Source organism: Pyxicephalus adspersus, chromosome 3, assembly GCF_032062135.1.
Source record: "Pyxicephalus adspersus chromosome 3, UCB_Pads_2.0, whole genome shotgun sequence".
Lineage (NCBI taxonomy): Eukaryota > Metazoa > Chordata > Amphibia > Anura > Pyxicephalidae > Pyxicephalus > Pyxicephalus adspersus.
The window spans coordinates 70,462,287-70,479,362 of NC_092860.1; the positions used below are offsets into that span (position 1 = coordinate 70,462,287).

The following is a 17,076-nucleotide window of genomic DNA, read 5'->3' on the forward strand; positions in this document are numbered from 1 at the left end:
GAATAACTATATTATAAATAAAATCTTGGGAACATCACAAGTTAAATTGTGCTGGGCTTGTTCTAGTAATGTTGGAGATATTGTGAAACTTTTTAAAATGCTTCTTCATCTGAACTAGATCTAAGGTGGAAGTAGTAGTCTTTTTTTTTTTAAATTTGCCCTGAAACAAGCTTTAAATAATACCCTGTGGAGCCTGATATTCCAGGCAAGGAGTGTCAATATCTATCAAAGTCAGCACTGCGTTACAATTTCTGATACCATCTCCATGCAGAATACAGTCATGTACAGGGAGTACTAGTGCATTCCAGCAGTTTATTCATTAACTCCACAAAAATCATTTCTTTTCTACTTTGAAAAGTAAAACCTGAACAACCAATTTCTAATCTCAGTTTATTTTTGTCAAGTGTTTTAACTCAAAAAGTGACAAAAAATGACAGATATATATATATACATATATAAACTTAATATTAGTTTTCATAATAAATATACACAACAGGAAAAATGTGATGACATGAATTAAAACAAAATTTCTAAAATAGCTGAAAATATGAAGAAGTTTTTAGAGTTAACATAAAACAGCACAAACTACTCTTGCTATAAAGTCCAACCCACGCTCAACTGAAAATGAAAACTAAGTGCTTTTAGGAAAAATAAAATAATCAGCCTACCCCGAGCTAAACATTTTAGATAAGTAATACGTTTTAGAACAGGATTTATTGCTGTCTCTATTCCCATGTTACGGAATTCTGATCACTCGCAGGAATCAGAACAATAACACAAAGTAAATCTGCCCACTTTCTCATTTGACTCATTTTGACAAATTTAGGATTAATCCTCCTAACAGAAGTTATATATATAAAAAAAAAAAAACATTTTTGGTGGAGTAAGGAGAATTTAGATCCTCTGTTAGTATGGTATTATGGTCTGTGTCCTGAGGCGGATAGATCCTCTCATCCTATTCAGAACTATAAAGTGTGGAAACAGAGACAAACCATCTCTATTACAGTTTATCTTGAAAGCTTTATATCTACTGGAGTTCAAGTTAGAAGCCATACTTTAGAGGTCCCATTCTTACCACCAACCCCAATATAATCCTTGCTGCTTTGTACCTGCATTTACTCTCAATTTTATGTCACTTTCTTCTTTCTATTCATTCCATACTCCATTCAGTCCCTACTTTCTTAAAACTTTCACTATTCTCTGGAATCATACAAGAAAAATGTAGAAAATGAAAGTCTGTGTGGGAAAATTAGTGTCCTCTAAATAGGAATAGGTAGCTGTTTTTCTACAGTCAGCCTAACATACACCCCTTTCACCTTCATCTTCTGGCCTCTCCATTGTTTTTAGAAGCTCTTCGACAAAGCTCATCTCGGCATTAACCTGAGCAGCCAGTGCTTCATATCTATTCTCTAGGCGTCCCATCCTCCTCTTCAAGCCGTTAACAACATGCATTGCACTTCTTATGTCTTCTTGAACCTGGCAACGTTGACCTTCACCTCGCTGCATCTCCTGCCGAAGTCCCATCAGTTGTCGTGTCACACCTTCTTGCTCTTCCCGATACCAGCTTTCTTTTTCCTCATAAATAGAATGCAGAGCACAAAGATCCTCACGGGAGGTATTTTGGCTTTTCTGCAGTTCTCGCAGTGCATCCTCAGCTGCCCCTAGTTCCTCCAGCACATGACTAAATCTTTCAAAGTTCACGTAAGTGTTATTAGGAGGCATGCTTGAGTGTGACTTTATTGTGTACTCTTTCAGTCTTGTTGTCTTCAACCTCCGGCGCTCAGGACGTTTTCCACTATCTTCATGACGCACATTTCTGCGTCTTATTGCCTGATTAGGGAGAAAGTGATGTTCATGTTAGTTACTTATTATTACAACTACTACTTTATTCAATTTATGCAATTAATTTTCCCTGACCAGCTACAGAATCATCACTAGTACTTTGCTATTAGTGAATGAGCAGATTGGCTTAGAAGCATGGTTTGGCAAATTTGAGAAGAATCTTAACAACATTTGCAAAAGTTGGCTACCAGGAAAATTTTAATGATGTACCAACTAATTCTACTACACGTTTATATAATACTTTACAGTGCCTATAGTGATGCCATTAATCCCCCAATTTGGGGGAACTCAATTAACATTTTAGTTTGTTTTTGGGATGTAGGAAGCAACCTGAGAGTCCAGAGGAAACCTTCATAAAACGTGGGAGAACATACAACTCTATGCAGATGGCGTCCTGACTGAGATTTATAATAGGAACCTAAAGCTACCAGGCAGAATTAACTGTTTATCACCTGTTGGCTACAGACCTTAAATACTGTGCTACCTATTTTCAAACATAATTTTAACATAAATAGGGGTAGAGTCACTAAATGTAACGCAGGGAGCCATTTTAATTACCCTGAAAAATGTGTAAATTTATTTGACCAACAACAATTTTCTCCAATTCAGTAACTATTTTATTGTATGTTTCTACTTAGTTTAGTGTGTGAATGGTATAATATTTATTTGTTTGTGTATTTATTAAATGTTAAGGTCCTTAAAGGACAGATTCCTTTTGGATGATGTTAACAGTAAATTTCTATACAGAATATAACTATTTTATGAAGTGGAAAAAAGAGCACACTAACTGGGAAGTGGAGTGGCAGTTGGAAGGGCTTAGTATAAAAATGTTTCAAAGATGGGTGCTGAGGGCTGAGACTTCTGGATAACAAGGGCAAAAAAGGTGCATGTACCTATTTTGTCATGACATGCCAATACACATTAATGTGTGTCATGTATTGTACTACTAAGCAATGCACATCCGTAGTGTGTGTTGGGGAACTCAGAACGAATGGCACTGAATCATTGTAAATACTAGGCAACGAAGAAGTGTGGATGGGTCTGGAAGACAGGACATTTTGTAATATATATATTACATATATACATATATATATATCTTGTAATAGCACAAGTCATTTTGTAGGGGGACATCCTTTATATAGTATTTTGGCTTACTGTCTAGTATTAATACTGCAGGAAAACAGCATAAAAATGTATGTAACTGTGTACCCTGCTGTGCATGCTAACACTGTATTGTCCACCGGACAGACACACCAACCTGCCTCAGGAAAAGGAACACTGCACTGACTTTGCATTACTTCATAATAAAAAAAAAGCATGCAAGGTAAAAAGATAACATTACTTTTTTTCCTAACAAACATTGTGATATTAATCGGCACAGGATCTGGCTTTACAAACACTTTTCGTTTATTCTCACCTTAATCCATGAATGTTCTAAGCTCTCATCAATTGTCATCCGTTTCCTGAAAGAATAATTATATGGTTAATATGGTTTCACAGATCACTCTTTATTATACAAACATAATTTTCAAATAATAAATTGTGATTTTTAAAATAAGCAGTTCAACAAATGACTTGGCATATTTCAGAATACATATATAATTAAAATCACTCACTTAGGATCCTTGACCAGTAATCTTCGGATGAAATCTTTTGCAAGTTCACTTGTATTGCTAAAGTATTCCTCATCAAAATCATAATTAACACCGGAAATATTGGTCAAAGTTTCCTGTTTTGTCTCTCCTAGGAAGGGAGATGCTCCACTTAAGCTGGTAGAGAAAAATAAAACACTTTATTCAATCAAATGCTAGATAAAAACATTATAAATATTTGAAAAACTAAAATAATAGAAACATAAGAAAAATATAATGCATGATGTGAAAGAATAGAAAAAAATAAATGTGCAGTAAATCTAATTTTTTTACACAGTTTTCCAATTTATGTTTCAATCAGTATTACACAAGATTTTTATTTCAATATGATGTTGCTAACTATTGTATTATCAGTAAATATGTAGCTTGTTTCAGTGAAACACCTTTAGGTATGTACTCTTTAATCAGGCCTAGGTAGTTTAAATGCACACACACACTTCAAATTTAGTGTGCATCTGCATCAAAGATGTTTTTATCACGACTGGTTCAATCAAGAAACATATAAACCAGGTACTTGTTACTTATTAATGACACACCACCTAAAGGTTAATTACATTGCATATAATCACTCTGTAAACATAAAATGTTTGCAGACAAGAGACACAAAAGAACCCCACAACAATTTGCGAGGAAACACTTTCTAACACAGAATATTTACATGACCCATCCAGTAACTGTCTGAATACACAACTAGACCAGGGGTAAAGGTTGATAAACCAAAGTCTAAAAATTGGTAAATATTAAACCTCCTTTGGAATTTTGATAACATGCAATGTAAATCAGAATGCACAAAAACACTCAGTCTTATTGGTAATTAATAATCCTGTAATTTACAACCACGAGGAATAGTTGGAAAAACATTTTATTCAATAATTAGGGGTAAATCTTTGCATGTCAACACCAGCACCTAACTGTAACACGGGCTTTTGGCAAAGATCCAAAAAAACAAAAGAAATACATATTTGGTGGCCACTTTACCTACCAAATGATTTGCATTTCTATCCATTCAGTCATTAGCTTTATCTAGCCCTGTCAGACTGAGCAACCAGAAAGAGGACAACGCTTACCCTGTTACCAGGAATATACAATAAGGAATACAAAGCTGATGACTCCTTTTACCACAGCCTGTAGACTGGACAATTCAGGGCAGAGATAGATGAGCTCATTTTTGCTCCATGTTAGCAAATTTGCACTCAACTTACCCGACTGGCTCCAAGTACTGCCCCTATTGCACCCAGTCTAAATGCTACTGTACAGGAAATGAAGAGGATTTATAGGTGTCAAAATATGCAAATATAAATGCCACAAATTTGCATTTATTTGTGTCATATATATTTTTCTTGAACCCAGATTTAGGAGTACATACTCTAATGAACTTAAAATAAGCCAGAATAAAAAATAAGTGATCTAGATTTGTATTGCAATGGTCAGCAAATACTCACAGGATGTAAGTAATAACTCCAATGCTCCTGTGAAAACAAAGAAATAGGTTAAGTCAATAGGATAACAAATTCTATTGATTCTAAGCAAAAAAAAAAGTGTCAGCTGTGACATAATGCCTATTGACATTGCCTAATAGTTAAACTCGATTGAACCTATTTTTTAACTTTGCTATGTAACTAATAAAACAATTTAAGCTTCCAACAAGATTGTGTTTACCAGTCACTTTGATAGTTACACCCTTAAGACCCATACTACCCCTTGCAGCCATCTCAGTTTGTGACAAAGTTGAAACATAAATACAGATGTCAAATGCTAAATTCTCTGGTAATGCTTTGAATTTACTCCAATTGTAAGCTAGTCAGGTAAACGTCAACAAATATCAATATCTTGTGGTGTTTGCCTAATGGGAGGTATATAGTCCCCTCTCCTGTACTTAATTACTTACTATGAATAAACTACACAATGTGAGCTTCACACAGTTGCTATTAGCAAATGTTTTTAATCCTGGACCTATTTCAGATTAGCTGGATCACCCAGGTTCGCCCATGTTAGTCTATCTTTTCCAGTCTTGGAGAGTGTTAATAAATTTGGCCCACCTGGAAAATGTCTGATACAGCCTGCCTTATTTCCTAACTAGAATACGACTAGCACCTTATATAACTCGACTTCCCAGCCTTACTGTCCCTGGCCTACCCCTTTCATTCAATGCATTTGGGAGCTTTCAATCATGGATGCTTAGCATCGTGGGTGCTACCTAGGTCAGTCTTCATGCCCACTACTTTAGACAGCTGAGTACCATTGAGGAGAGTACTAAGGCAGGGTGCTGTGTTATTTCAGGAAGCTATGTAAAGAACCTCACCGGCCATTACCATTAGCCATGATCTACTTTCATTGCAAGCATAAAGACCCAATGATAACTTTACTGTGTCTAAAATGTGCTATGCAATAAAAACAGAAGTCACAAATATAATGACAAGAATGTAAAAGAGGAACCAGGGAAAACAAAATATAAGTAGATTATACACTCCAGCTTTAATGACAAAAATATCTAAAGTCCCCCGTTCCAGCGGTTTATTCATTTTACCAGCATCAATAATAATCCTGGCAAATGTGAGGATAAACCCAAAATTTGTTGAGCACGTTTTACAAATAGTTGTATGGGCTGCTGCATTACCATCTTCTATCATCTACTAGCATACTTTAAGAAGACACAAAATCCAAAACAAATCTTACCACATATCTGCCTCCAGACCAAGAGGTTCATAATTTACAATTTCAGGAGCTATGAAATGAGAAAATTGAAAATCAGAACATGTATGAACAACAATAAAAAAAATTAATTATTTTAAAAGTGCTGGGAGAAAAGATAGGATAGCTATTACACATTTTTGGGAACATTTGTTCCTGCCTTTCATAAGTCTGTTGTGCCACTCATGATAACATTAAACTGTACCTGGGGAGCATATCTCTATCGCTATCTCTACACAAACCAGTCCGTATACGCCTACGCTTTTTTGTTATACGCCTACGCTTTTTTGTAATAGAAGGTAAGTGCAATCTATGATACCTGTTAAGAAGCTTCAACATTACTTTGCTTACCTTTTGCACAACATGGAGTTGAATATATGTATACAGACCACAACAGTGCTCCATATAACTGGGACTGAAATTATAAAATCACCAGGGGACATGACTAACAATTGTTGAAATACTTTATATATGTGTGCCACTTACCAACAAATTCCGGAGTTCCAAAAATATTTTTAAATTCATTCCCTGCTTGGATTTTGTGTGCAATTCCGAAATCTATGAGTTTTATTCGTGGGTTTGGGCTACTTTGATCCAACAACATAATGTTTTCAGGCTGAAAGGTAAAAGAGCAGGTTTATTTTTTTAATCCAAAGAACATGACCCAGCAGTAACTCTTTCATTGCATGAAAGATTCTAAGAGGTTTAAGACAATTGGTGTCTTGACATGTACAACATACTTAACTAATAGCACAAGCAGTGGAGGTGGAGCTATGACTAAATTGTCACTGTTTAATTACATCCATTTGAATCCCCACCAAGGCTTTGCTTGAAGATTCACTGGCTGGGGGGAACCAGAAGCTGCTTTTTGGAAACATTTTACAGCTTTGTACAGTAGATTAGTCATCAGGCACAACAATTTTGCCCAATATGCAGTTTATAAAAACAAAAAACAATTACTCCAGGGCAGCTTTTGTGTTTTAAATTTCAGATGTATTATCTGTGCAAGTTGTACTAAACCTGGACCCCCCCCAGCAAAGTTGACAGTTAAATGAGTCATCCATCACCCCAGTTTGTACATCCAGATTGGTTAACCTCAACTAACTATAACCACTGTCAACTGTTACATATTGTGGGGCTAAAGCCAGCCATACAACCCATACAGCTTTTTTGGAACTGATGACTACTCTGTGTGGTTACATAACTGTTAAAAAATAGCAGTTACTTTTTTTAGCACCTGTTGAAGGCACTTTTCCCATTATGAGGTTTCAATATTCCCAACAGAAACCTCTCAACAATAAACCCATTGCTATTGGTTTAGTTTTTACAACTAGTTTTCTAAGTCTATTCCAAATAAGCATAGTCTAATCATGCCAGGGGACCACTCACACCACGTGTTGGGCATAGAGCTTCTTAAGGCAGGCCCCATGCAACTATGTGCTAAAATGTGTTGTTTTCAATAAGCCCGATTCATTGAAGTTTGAACATTACAACACATCACAGCATGTTGCAAGGCATTAAGAAAGAAAAATTCAAGTATTTTGGATCCTGCTGTGAAAACAAATTACAAAAGCACAATGCCAGGCAAATGCTATTATTGCATTAAAATGCATTTTATTGCACAGCAACTCAAATGCATTTGATGACTTTTTTTTTACATCTGGCTAAGCTGCTTATTTTTTAATTTCAAGCACTGTAATGAACTAAGTTAACCTAATAGTCAGTGTAATATTCTAGAGTTATTGTAGTCAAAACATACAGCACAGCAAATTTTGCATGTAAATACCTTAAGGTCAAAATGGGCAATGCTCTTGTGATGCAAGTAGTGGACCCCATCAAGGATTTGTTTTAAGAACATAGTGGCTTCTTCCTCACTCAAGCTTTCCTTCTGTGCTAGGAAGTCAAAGAGCTCCCCTCCTGACACCAATTCCAGAATTAAAATTACATCAGTACGATTCTCAAACACATCATGTAGTGTAATGATGTTTGGATGTTGAATTTCTTTTAAGATGTCCACCTCTCTTTCAATCTCCTCTCGACTCACACCTCGCCTGCTGGATGATAATCGACGCTTCTTTATAAACTTGGCTGCATATTCTATCCCTGTTGCACGCTCCCGGCACTTTCGTACAATAGCAAATTGGCCACTAAAAAAAAAAAGGAAGCACAGTTTCTAATTTTAAATCCTAAAAAGGTTTTGAATAACACAAATCTGAAAAAAAACATTTTGTAGTACATGAATTTTTACCTTGTATGAGCTTTCATTCTGCACATTACGTAAAATAAATGAATATGTATTTAAGAGTCAATCTTCTTTAATCACATGGTATTTTTTAATAAAAGATGGGTGACATGGGTGCAGTGGAGATGCAGGGAGACATAATGATAGTAAGAGAGGCATGAAGTCTCATTCACATACAGGTCTTTATTCTATTGGAAAGTTTTCTAGATTTTGACTTGTGATTTACAGATTCACAATAATGTTATTCTCACTACTGTTTTGTATATATGGCTTAAGTGATAAGACAGACGTGTACATGTATTCCAATCTGTGCTCTGATTTGCTCAGTGTTAACAGACACAGTTTTTAAGTAAGTCTTGTTATTTACTTTTGTAATGTGGAAAAAGGTTCAAAATTACAATGACATGCAATGATAGTTTAATTTTTTTTAACTGAACAGCTAGAGGCGAAAAAGAGGGGCTTACACAGTTTTAGTATGTGGTTTAAATGTTTTGGCAGATGGGTTGTGCTCATTTTTAATAGGCTCTCAACACTTCTTAGTACATGAAAAACAGGTTCTGCAAATTTTTTTGGAACACAATTCACGGACATGCAGCAACATTTGTATGTTTTATGTGTACTGTACATGTGACAATTCTTGCACCTCAAGTCTGCGTTTTGAATAGGCTCCCCTCCCCCTTGTGGAATAGTAAGGGTAAATATTTAAATACAGGGGGTGGTAAAAATCTAGGGCACCCCTGAAATGTTATGATAAACTGTGGGTATGGCCAACCTATGTTAATGGTGAGAAAAGCATGAGGGAGAAGGGGTCAGTAATGCTAAACAAACCATGCAGAGGTAAGTAATGGCAGTGGCCAGAAAAAAGCAATACAGAATACAAAGACCAGGGGAAACTCAGAGTGCAGGGGTCAGTAAAACAAAAATGAACACAGATTGCAGAGGTAATATCTCTTCATAATAAAAACCTGTTTTATTACTATGATGCCAGCAACTCCATACTTTCTCCTCCTTGCCTTTGTGGTTAAGAAGGTAAATAAATTGCTTCTCTTACAGAAATATAGCTAATACTTTATCGAAACTAATGGTAAAAAAAAAAATAAAAAAATAGAGTTAGCAAAAATAAAATTGGGAGTGGTCCACTATGAGGTTCCTGGCTGACAACTGCAATCTATATGTAGCTCACCTCTGCACCCCCATTCCTAGCTCACATTAAATCCCCTTGTCCATGGCTCGCCTCTGCTCCACCTATCCAAAGCTTATTTTAACCCCCTTCTGTCCATGGCTCCCATACTTCTCAGGACTCCTTCTAACTAGCTCAGCAGCTGGATATTTGCCCTAGACTTCCGCAGCCAGGTAAGAGTGATTGCATCTATCTCTCACCTAGATCCCAAGAATGTCATGTCTTCCAAATATATAACTGAACTATCTCCCCCTACAGGTCGATTTGTGGACTTCAATGCTGCAATTTAACAAGGAAGTAGACAGAGTCTCCTCCAAAATGAATGCACCGCAGCATGCAGATAGTTTGTTAGTGAATGCAGGATTTCTCCTCACTTCCTGTTCCTGTGACATCTGGTAAACATTCAGTTCCCTATCATCTTCTGCCCTGGTGACAAATGTCACTACAACAGAGAGGACAAATCTTCTAAGCACGCACAATGATAGACAGAGGGTCTAACCCTAGCCAAAATAAATAACTACTTATTATTAATAAATAGGATTTATATGGCGCCAACATATTACGCAGCGCTGTACATTAAATAGGGGTTGAAGAACTTAGATACAATAGCTTGTCAATCCATAATGGTAAATATCTACTAACAACAAACATGACACTGATAACAAACTGTACAGGAGAATATGATATACATAAATCACAACATTCACCTTCCAAGCTCCTCTCCCATCTCATAGAAATCCTCCACATTTTGCTGCCGGAAGCCGCTCATGGTGCCTGGATGAGGAGAGCCCCGAATACGGTAATCTGGTCACACAGCAGCCTTCACACACCCGGTGTTCGCTCACTATTTCCGGACTCCCTGTACTCTGCATGCCTTAGTGCTGACGTCAATCCAACCTTCCAACCAACTCGGAAGACCCTGTGAAAGAAGCCCCGCCTCTTCCTTCCCAACTCTACGTATCCTGCGCTCTGATTGGCGGACGGGTGTGCCGCTGTCCGCATTCCTTTTGCCAGACACTGCAGTCTGGTCTCGGGATGTTAGCAGTGATGTCATAGTGCAACATCTGCTCTACATTGCTGCATTCCTGTCTCCTTATACAGACAGTGCTTGTTTATAGCTGAATATTCTGTTATTAGGATATAATATACCACTAACTGATAAACAAGTGTTGTTTGGTGGGCTATCTCAGCCATCACTTTAAGAGGACCGGTCACCTTTCCTTTTAGGGGCACAGTTACAAGGTCTGTGTAAACCTTATAGGGTGGCATGGTGACCCTGGCTGCTATTCTTGGATGGTTAGTGTGGGTTTCCTCTGGGTGTTCCAGTTTCCACCAATGTCCAAAATAAAAAAAAAGGCAGGCAGGACATTCATCGTAGAAGGGACAACAGAAAAATAAACTTGCTGTTAAAAAATGTTTCCTAAACTTGTACAGTTCAGTGTACGATCTGGACATGCCCAACTTTGCATGCTGTGAACAAATTAACTCCTATGCACATCATGTTATTCTTGCCTGAAAATGGATTCTTGACCGGAAAATGGAAGATATCTGTGTCCATGATGGTGCAAGGACTAGTGAGTGTTCTTATTATTGTGAACAAGCAGGTATTGCAGAAGGGACAGGTGATCTGCCTGCACACTTTTTATTATTATTAATAAACAGAATTTATATAGCGCCGGAGGAGGGAAAAGTTGCCTTGAGACTTAACTCTGATGAGGTCATTGGTCACTTTAGTAAGGGCTGTGTTGGTGGAATAGACAGCTCAAAAACCAGACTGGAGTGGGTGAAGGAGAGAGTTGGTATTCAGGTAATCGGTGGGTCTTTTATAGACAAGGTGGTCAAGAAGTTTAGAAACATAATGGAGAACGGAGATAGGATGATAGCTAAAAGGTAGGGAGGAGTCTAGTGAGGTTTTCTTCAGGATAGAGAGAATTATGGCGTGTTTGAAAGTGGAGGGGTACATACCAGTAGAAAGGGAGAGGTTGAATAGTTCAGTCAGTGCTGGGGCCGGTGTGGAGGAATGGGCATGGAGTAGATCAGAGGAAATTGGGTCAAGCGAACAGGTACTAGATAAAGATGAGAGAAGAGAGGATACTTCATCCAGAGTAACATGGCTGAGGTTAGTGATGATTTACAGGTGGAAGGGGTGGATATGGTTGGAGTAGCAGGTGAGCAGAGACATCATGTCTGATTTTGACAATTTATCTCTAAAGTAGGTGGCTATGTCTTAGGCGGAGAAGATAGTTGTGAGGGGAGCAGGAGTGGGGTTATTGTTTTTTTTATAGTTTCTCCTTAATTGGTTAACCCCCAAGAAATCACTCTTAGACTATGTTAGGAACATAAGATTGTAAGTTCCTCCAAGGTACAGTTAGTGACACGACTATGTTTTCTTTATAGTTCTGCATACTATGTATGCACTATATAAAATCTTTCCTTTTCTGCACTACTCTGCCATCCCTTCTTCTGTTACTGCAAAATACAATATATGTGGCAGCACATCTTTTGATATGTCCTCAAACCTCTGGGTATTTTGCTGGTATTTGCAAATGAAGAAGGAGTGATGATGAAGTACCGGAGAGATGACTAAGGACTTTACACCTAGCACACCTTTTTTAATTCTTCATGCAGCTACCAACTCCTTTTAGTTATAACTAATCAGGAAATAGTGGCTGCTAAACACTGGGTGACAGGTCTCCCCAACCATTCCCAGCTTTGCAGGGTATGACATAATTTGATGACATCATTTTTCCAACTTTATGACATATCTAAAGTATTAACTTTTCTGTGCAATTACAGTTTGTCTTTGATATCACATATATCCTAGACAAGCAAGGTACATGCAAAAGGCTAATGTCCAATTAAACATCAATGAACTCTTCTTTCTACTAGTGTGTTACATTATTGTATGCACTTCAATGTGCTAAGACAACATGTGGCAAAAACACTTGTTCCAGTGGTTTTAGATGTTTGCAAGCTTGTAGGCAGACATTTTTGACTTCTGGAAATTGTCTTGGGACCTTCATAGATAGGAAATGGGGATAGTGAGTGTGTGTAAGCCCTATGCTATCTATGAAAAATTCACTGAAGTCTGGCTTGCTTAAACAGGAAAAAGGCAAAAAGCGTGTAGCCTTTTACCTTTTGGCAAAACCAGACCTCCACCTTCCCTCAATTGGGGTGATACAAATGAAAGACCTAATGAAGATCATTGGCCTAAATGAATAAAGGTACACCATAAGAAGGCAAATAGGACCCAAATAAGACTCTACCACTTCAGTTTAGAAGAGCACACTGACACTTATCTCAGTTTTTTAACCTGTTTTCTACAGTTGAAGTAAACATACTTTTAAAAAAAGCATTACAAGATGATTCCCTGAAAATATAGCAGAAGAAACAGACCTTAATAATGTTACTCCTTGCTTGTCATGAAAATACTGGTAACATCAAAGGGTCAGGTAATGAAAACTACTTAAAGCGGAACTAAAGTAAAAACAAAAGGGTTCTTCCTTCGATCCGGTTCTACGTCGTCCTGGAATTCCTCTTTGTCCAGGCACAGTTATGTTATGGTAATTTGTGCATAACTGTAATGTGTTGAGGTATCTGTTGGACCAGATACTTCAGCTGTTGAATTCTTTAGAACTCACCCCCCAAAAATGTTCCTAGTCCAAGAGTTTTCATGGTTATATTGGACCTTCAACATCACCTGATGAATAAAGGCCAAGGCCATAGGTTTTGAGTGGGAGAGTTTTACCATTAAACAAAAATTGTCTAAAAAGGGGATGCAAAGGGTATACCTGCATTTGTAGGGGAGGATTGTGGAAGGTACAACAGCATGTGCATGGGAGGCATGTAGAGGGTAAGGCAAGTAAATGTGTAAGATAATTGTAGAGACTAGCACACCCCATATATACAGGAAAAGATTGTCAATTTCTGTTGTAAAGATGTATGGGTGGGTTGGCCAATGTCTGTTGGGAAAGGTCAGGTGTCCTAGAAGAGATGCGTGTTAAGGAAGTCAAACAAGGAGTGTGGATGGGAGCCAATGTTTGGATGGGGGGAAGATAGGTGCTCAAGGACGTATATTTGTTGGGGAGAATGAGTCAGCCAGGAAGGGGTATATGTGGGGAAGGTTGGAGAGCAAAAGGTGAGAGGAGGAGGGTTGGTTTTGGTGGAAATTTGTGAGCCAAGGATGGATATGTTTGGGGAATGAGTCAGTCATACAGAATTTTGGATTGGAGAGGTGTCTGGTGGCTACGATTGAATGTGTTGAGGAAATATTTGACTGGGAAAGTATGTGAGGTAAAACTGAGTCAGTCCTTGAGGGATATAGGTTTGAGGAGTCACCTGGTGGGTGTAAGTAAAGCAGCCAGGGAGATATCCATTTCAGGACAGTCATAGAAATGTGTAACTGGCAGCAGGGAGCTGTGAAGGAAAGTGAACTACCAGTGGTGTTAGGACATAATCAATAGGTTGCTGACTAGGAAGGAGGTGAATAGAGCTGCAGAGGGTTGATTAGGAAAAAAAGTGAAGGATTTTCATGGGGTAATGTGCGATTGTTGGACTCAGGAGAAAATGTTGGTTGAATGAGCAAGGTGCTGTTAAAGGGGTGGATGTTTACAGTGTTTCTGGTTTGACAAAGGAAACAGAAAGACAGTAACACCTGTCTCTATTTCCGTTTCCTTCTTGGCAGACAGTGGCATGTGCTCCACAGTGTGATTTTTGCTCTGCTCTGCTGCATAGGCTGTCCCTTTACAATGAATCTTCAGCCAGCTGCTAACAATCAAAGCATGCAGGGCTGCAAAATGCTATGTATCAGCATAGCACCCATACCTCCAAATACTAGATTGTGGTCACAAACTGATTACACAAGCATGGATGTTCTTACATGCTTAATGTGGTCACAATGGAAGGTAAAGTATTTGGTGATATTGCTTTGGTATCTTAGATTATTTGCAATGGGAAAGTGTCCTAAAAGACCTCAACCTGAGACAAACCCAAGAATCTTTTCTCTACATGGGCAGGTCTGTGAAGTCTTTACCAACTGTAACATTTATAGCCAAACCACACAGTCGTGTGCTGTTGCTTTATGGTTCATGGATTTCCTAGCTGTCACTACCCCAACCTGGGATTGCTAGCATTTCACCAGTATTTCCACCTAGTAGTGACAGGCTGGTAATGTAAAATTATTGACACCTTAAAGAATAATATTTTTCAATTGAATGCCCTGCCAGCCTATCAGAAACACCCTAAAAGCCATTTGATTGATTGGAGTGGACAAACGGGGCTCTCTGATTGGTGACCCATCCTAATGGCTGTTTATTAGTGGTTCCCAGATAAGACAAGGGTTACATTACATTTGGTCTGTCTCTCCTCTGGAGACACCTACATGACCACATCACCCGCCATTGGTGTCATGCTTCATTCAGCCCACATTGCTTTTCCAACAGCAGTCTTGGCACTGCAGTCTCATTGACTGTCTTTTTCAGGCAACCTGATTGCTGACCCAGATTATTTCTTTCTCCAACAAATTTGATAGACATTGAGGACCAGGAGATGAGCTGCTTCTGGTAAAGAGAAGTCAGACTGTCTGTATCCAATATTCTCTCTAGCAGTACAATGGCAAATTGCTGCAATGCATGTGCTACTATTGTTATATATATTTTTTTATGACACCAGTACATTGGTGGTGGTGTGTATAAACTAAAGCTACGTACACACTTCCAATTATTATCGTTGGAAAACGAACGATCCTGCACGATATATACGAACGATCGTATAGCACCGATCCTGCACATAGAGATAACGACACGATCGTTCGTAGATATTGTACACACAATAGATACGATCGTTTAAGCGATAGAGGAACTATGTGCACGACAGGAAAGTGAACGGACGTTCGTTCATCACGCATGCTCTGAACATGGACGATCAACGAACGACCGTACACACGAACGATGTTCAACGATCGTCGTCCAATCCGATCCGTCGGTCCGGTCGTTCGTTTCCAGCGACTTTCCTCGTTCGTCGGCGTCGTTGGTTACTTTTTTACGAACGATTTTTTGCCCAATCGATCGTTCGTCGTTCGATTGGAACGATAAAAATTGGAAGTGTGTACGCACCTTAACTTGGTTCGGGTTAGTCACTTAATCAGTGGGGACCATGAAAATTGATGGACTGTTAATAGTTTAATAATAGTAATCCATATTTATTGACCTGCCTTTGCAACCTTACTTGAAGTTGAAAGTTCTGATTGCAAAAACTAGAATGCTGGTCTAGCTGCGTACAAACTTCCAATAATTTTTTGGCCGAAAATTGTTAAAAAAAAAGGTGACCAACTACGCCGACGAACAAGGATTGTCGTTGGAAATGAACGACTGTAACGGCGGATCTGATTGACCGGTGATTGTTCACTATCTATCGTGTGTACAGTCGTTCAGTGATCGTGCATGTTTCTGCAATACACTTTCTCCTTTATATGTCACTCCTTGCATGGTTCAAACAATTGTATCTAGCGTGTGTACACTATTGGTGGATTATATGTGAACAATCGTATTGTTACAACATGTACAGAATTGTGCACAATACGATTGTTCAAGTATAATCGTGCATATTGGTTGAACGGTCATAATTGTTTGTTTTCCAAAGATAATTATTGGAAGTGTGTACCTAGCTTTACTGTCTCAAGCTTTACAATTTATAAATCTTGATCACATGCACAGTTAACAAGAACATATGTTGTAAAATTAATTCATTGCAGCTTTGTAGCAAAATGTTTATTGTGAAGCTGTGTTGTATTATGCAATGCAGCTTCGCACACTGCAGTAGATGTTTGTCTTCAAAGCCGTATTGTATTTTCATCCAATTTATATTCTCATGGTACATATTCATTTCAAAACCCAGCTTTCTAAAAGATTTATTATTTTTGGGAAAATAAAGAGAAGTATTGAAAATGTCCAATTCCAAATAACAATATACAACCATACCCCACCCCAATGCTGCTATGGGGGACAATTTCCTGTTCTTGGGTTGCACTATAATGAATGTCTGTTGACTTTTGGAAGTATGGAGGCTGTTAGCATAGATGAAACAATGAATAAACAAAATATGACTTACCCATGAAGGCATTTATTAAACTTTAATATATTTAAGTGTTGGTGTGCACTGTCACCCTGTTAGCTGCCTTCATGTGGACTACAAGCAGTCTTGCTGACAAGTATTCACATTGCCTTGGTCACCATGTGACAGACCTAAACATCTGCCTTTAGATGGGTGTGACTGCCACGCAGCATTGGGATGACTAACATTGAAAGGAAAATGTAACAGGGGCATGAATAAAAACCGTCCCATGTATAACAACTAGGGCTCTATGTATATTTAATGTATACGTATTACTATAGTGTGTTGCCTGAAAATCGGAGGAAGGATACTATGACAGGATTATGAAATGGCGGAGGGATATTTCTGTGTCCATCACA

At 38.2% G+C, this 17,076-nt stretch overlaps 1 protein-coding gene across 1 annotated transcript; it reads right to left on the minus strand.

Moving 5' to 3' along the window:
* Positions 1-373: 373 nt before the first annotated feature.
* Positions 374-10,510, minus strand: DAPK3 (death associated protein kinase 3). Its single transcript, XM_072405121.1, has 8 exons — positions 10,315-10,510; positions 7,972-8,332; positions 6,672-6,801; positions 6,171-6,219; positions 4,937-4,963; positions 3,459-3,611; positions 3,260-3,305; positions 374-1,830 (listed from the first exon to the last, which is right to left on the minus strand). The coding sequence occupies exons 1-8, from the start codon at positions 10,374-10,376 to the stop codon at positions 1,297-1,299; spliced, it is 1,362 nt and encodes a 453-aa protein (XP_072261222.1). The 5' UTR covers positions 10,377-10,510; the 3' UTR covers positions 374-1,296.
* Positions 10,511-17,076: the final 6,566 nt, after the last annotated feature.